The sequence below is a fragment of the Triticum urartu genome, chromosome 5 (genome assembly GCF_003073215.2).
Source record: "Triticum urartu cultivar G1812 chromosome 5, Tu2.1, whole genome shotgun sequence".
NCBI classification, from domain to species: domain Eukaryota; kingdom Viridiplantae; phylum Streptophyta; class Magnoliopsida; order Poales; family Poaceae; genus Triticum; species Triticum urartu.
The window spans coordinates 642445576-642449950 of NC_053026.1; the positions used below are offsets into that span (position 1 = coordinate 642445576).

Genomic DNA, 4375 nt, shown 5'->3' on the forward strand with positions numbered 1-4375 from the left:
ATGACTTGACATCTACACCGAAGGCTTCGTGCAAAACGAAGCCGCTCCACCTCCTGCCTCCGTCTTCCAGCGCTGCTCCACAAACGATGCTTCCATGAGAGAAAACGACACCGTAGTACCGCCATCGTCCGATCTGGAAGACCAGATCCTAGGGTTTTCCCCGGAGCAGCACGAGTTTGTCGACAGTAGTTACACGACGATGCCTTCATCAAGGTAACGATGCAGAACGCCGCCATCGCCTGCCATCAGCTCGGTTTTCACCAGCAACTACGTCTTGTCGGCTCCCAACCGGAGCTAAATGATGGATCTCGAGATCTGACCATCCAGCGTCAGGCCGACCACCTCCGACGGAGGAGATGGCCACGACAGATCTGACCGGAGGCGCTGGCGACCAGTCCACCATGGCGAGGAAGGGAGAGACGCGAGTAGGGTCGAGTGGCAGCGGCTAGGGTTTACTCTCAGGTCACCCATGGGGACGACACGGGGTCGAGGATCGATCAGTTGAGACACTTACTTTGGGACAGAGGGAGTATGTCTGTGTGCATGATCCTCGAAAGCGGTGGTAAAAACTACTCCCTCCGTCTCATAATATAGAGTCAAAAAAAACGTTTTACATTAAATGTCAAAAATGTCTTACATTATGGGAGGGAGGGACTAGTGCTGTTACCTTGATGGAGATGAAACCAATAATCCAATGGCACATGAGATAAGATAGAAGAAGAGAACAAGATGATGACCGTGGTAAAAACTGCTTCCTTCTCATAATGTAAGATGTTTTCCGACACTAATGTAGTAGTGTCAAAAATGTCTTAGGGAGGGAGAGAGTAGTGCTGTTACCTTAATGGAGATGAAACCAATCCAATGGCACACCAGATAAGATAGTAGAAGAATCAGAAAACAGATATACGATCTGTCCAACAGATGTAATCTGTCAGCGGGTTGAGATACGACCGGTCAAACGTAGGACAGCCTCATCTCATCTCATGGCTCAACACTGCAGTGGCAGGGACATAACTGTTGAGTGAGCAGCACTAAACTGTAGCCTACTCCAGTGCTCCTAGTAATGATAGATGAGGGATCTATTCTACTCCATACACTTTGCTGTGCTGCACCTGCACATGGCGTCCATGTGATGTGATCTGCCTCTCCATCCATTGGTCTAGTGTGGTAGGCAGAGAACAAGATCCATGAACAAGATAACTCCATCCATTGCTGCATCTCCAAGTCATCTCGTCGAGATCGCGTCAGTGGATCTAGAGTGGATGGCCACATGCATATGCAGAATCTTGCTTGATGGCCTCAGTCTCTGTAGTGTGTCTGTGTGCATGATCCTCGAAGGCAGCAGCATAAACTAGTGCTGTTGCCTGCTTGGAGATCAACCCAGCTACACAGAGGATAAGATAGACGAATCTCAAGGTAGATATATAAATTACTAGCTCAGAAACATAGCAGCGAGAGGAACAAGATGATGACCGGTCAAACAGACAGAATCTCACAAGCAACTTGAGATAAGACCGGTCCAACGTAGCACAATTTATTATATATATATCCGATCTAGACAAATGTAAAACAAGTAATTTGGGACGAAGGTAATAGTAAATGATACATAGATCTATCCCATGCACAGGGGGGTTTGTAAACCAATGCAGAATGGGAAAAAAGGAGCAACTTTGCTGTCCGGCAAAGTGTGCTGTGCTGCTACACATGCGTCCATGTGATGCGATCTGCCCAAGCAACTACAGCCAGTCAATGCTGGCATGGCCATCACCAACTGTGGTGCAGCATGCAGAGAACAAGATCCATGGATGGACAACTACAGCCAGACAATGCTGGCATATGTGTACTGCAACCAATAATATGTAAACACTGGAACAGCAAGATGGTGTACAATCTGTCATCGCCATTTGCAGATCGACAGCAACAACGTTGAGAGGAGAAGAAGCTCCCTAGCAGTGCTAGCTAACATTTCATTTCACAGCATGAAACAGAACAAGATCAAGAGCATACCACAAATCATGAACTGAAATCAGACGCAAGCAACTTCAAATTACATTAGATTTGAACATGATAGTTAGACACTGGACACCAGACAACACACACCACTACCAGTAGAACGCAACAGGGCGTTGCTTGCACACAGCAACTGTGCCAGAGGTTATACCAAGCTATCTCACCAGCAACCACCCTTCCATGAGTTTTCTGCTCCTCAACAACAGCACCCACCAAGAAAGACAGAAACAGCACTACACAAGCCTAAAGCAATCATCAAATTAACATAAGAAGAGAACCAATAATCATACGCGGTACTCGGTTGATCTCTAGTCCTGGAGGTCGGCGTCGTCCTCCTCGTCCTCGTACTCGCCCTCCTCGTCGGCGGTGGCGTCCTGGTACTGCTGGTACTCGGACACGAGGTCGTTCATGTTGCTCTCGGCCTCGGTGAACTCCATCTCGTCCATGCCCTCCCCCGTGTACCAGTGCAGGAAGGCCTTGCGCCGGAACATGGCCGTGAACTGCTCGCTCACGCGCCGGAACATCTCCTGGATGGACGTCGAGTTGCCGATGAAGGTGGAGGCCATCTTGAGGCCCGTGGGCGGGATGTCGCACACCGTCGACTTGACGTTGTTGGGGATCCACTCCACGAAGTAGCTCGAGTTCTTGTTCTGCACGTTCAGCATCTGCTCGTCCACCTCCTTGGTGCTCATCTTGCCCCGGAACATGGCCGAGGCCGTCAGGTAGCGCCCGTGGCGCGGGTCGGCCGCGCACATCATGTTCTTGGCGTCCCACATCTGCTGGGTGAGCTCGGGCACGGTGAGCGCGCGGTACTGCTGGCTGCCGCGCGAGGTGAGCGGCGCGAAGCCCACCATGAAGAAGTGCAGCCGCGGGAACGGGATGAGGTTCACGGCCAGCTTGCGGAGGTCCGAGTTGAGCTGCCCCGGGAAGCGCAGGCAGCAGGTGACCCCGCTCATGGTGGCCGAGATGAGGTGGTTCAGGTCGCCGACTGTTGGATTGTTTGATCAGCGGACATCAGGCATCAGCAATCATCAAACAGTAATAAGAATGCAAAGGCTGCAGAAATGATGGAGGAATCTTACAGCTCGGGGTTGTGAGCTTGAGGGTGCGGAAGCAGATGTCGTAGAGCGCCTCGTTGTCGAGCACCATGCACTCGTCGGCGTTCTCGACGAGCTGGTGGACGGAGAGGGTGGCGTTGTAGGGCTCGACGACGGTGTCGGAGACCTTGGGCGAGGGGAAGACGGAGAAGGTGAGCATCATGCGGTCCGGGTACTCCTCCCGGATCTTGGAGATGAGCAGCGTGCCCATGCCGGAGCCGGTGCCGCCGCCCAGCGAGTGGCACACCTGGAAACCTGCCATGCCCGCACAGATCCGTCAGCCAACGCTTCCCTTCCGCTCCAGATCCAACTACGCCGACGGCGCGGAGGGCGGACGGGTGAACGTAACAGAGGAACGGGGAAGAAACAGGGGGAGAAGAAAAAGCAGAGACCTTGGAGGCAGTCGCAGTTCTCGGCCTCCTTGCGGACGACGTCGAGGACGGAGTCGATGAGCTCGGCGCCCTCGGTGTAGTGGCCCTTGGCCCAGTTGTTGCCGGCGCCGGACTGGCCGAAGACGAAGTTGTCGGGGCGGAAGATGCCGCCGTAGGGGCCGGAGCGGACGGAGTCCATGGTCCCCGGCTCGAGGTCCATGAGGACGGCGCGGGGCACGAAGCGGCCGCAGGAGGCCTCGTTGTAGTAGACGTTGACGCGCTCGAGCTGGAGGTCGGTGTCGCCGGCGTAGCGGCCGGTGGGGTCGATCCCGTGCTCCGCGCACACCACCTCCCAGAACTTGGCCCCGATCTGGTTCCCGCACTGCCCGCCCTGGATGTGCAGGATCTCCCTCATCTTCCCTTCGTTTCGGAGGACGGGCGGGCGAACGGCGGCGAGGTGCGGTGCGGCGGCGCCGGTGGGGGGTGGGGAATCGGGGGGGGGCGTTAGGGGGGGGGGGGGGTTGGGGGGGGGGGGGTTTATGGGGGGGGGGGGGGTGGGGCTGACGGCGTTGGTGGATCGTTAGTTTGAGGGGGAGTTCGAATTTTGAAATTTTGGGGGGAGAAAAGAAGCGATTTTTGCGTGGGGCGGCCGCCGGCCTGGTCCCTCGTGGTAACGGTTACTTCTTTCTTGGGTGGGCGGCGCCGAGGGGAGGTGAATTTTGTTGACGGCTTCATCATGGTGAAACTCAACAAAGTCAAGAGCACTCGAAATCACTTAACGTTAGTTCCAGGTCCGCCATGATGTGTGGGGACATGACATCGGGGAGTCCGAGAACTTGGGCCAGGTCCGCCACCCTCTTGCGTACTCCTACGCCGTCATAGCGCTTCGGGGCGACG

At 54.9% G+C, this 4375-nt stretch overlaps 1 protein-coding gene across 1 annotated transcript; it reads right to left on the bottom strand.

The window, feature by feature from the left end:
• Positions 1–2016: 2016 nt before the first annotated feature.
• LOC125511527 (tubulin beta-2 chain) lies at positions 2017–3995 on the bottom strand. Its single transcript, XM_048676917.1, has 3 exons — positions 3500–3995; positions 3093–3362; positions 2017–2998 (listed from the first exon to the last, which is right to left on the bottom strand). The coding sequence occupies exons 1-3, from the start codon at positions 3891–3893 to the stop codon at positions 2319–2321; spliced, it is 1344 nt and encodes a 447-aa protein (XP_048532874.1). The 5' UTR covers positions 3894–3995; the 3' UTR covers positions 2017–2318.
• Positions 3996–4375: the final 380 nt, after the last annotated feature.

Excerpts from the sequence above, each read along its gene's own strand:
- LOC125511527 (XM_048676917.1), bottom strand. The coding sequence starts at position 3,893 with ATGAGGGAGATCCTGCACATCCAGGGCGGGCAGTGCGGGAACCAGATC. Across the intron at positions 3,363-3,499 it reads GAACTGCGACTGCCTCCAAG|GTTTCCAGGTGTGCCACTCG; the intron begins GTCTCTGCTTTT and ends CGGGCATGGCAG. Across the intron at positions 2,999-3,092 it reads CAAGCTCACAACCCCGAGCT|TCGGCGACCTGAACCACCTC; the intron begins GTAAGATTCCTC and ends ACAATCCAACAG.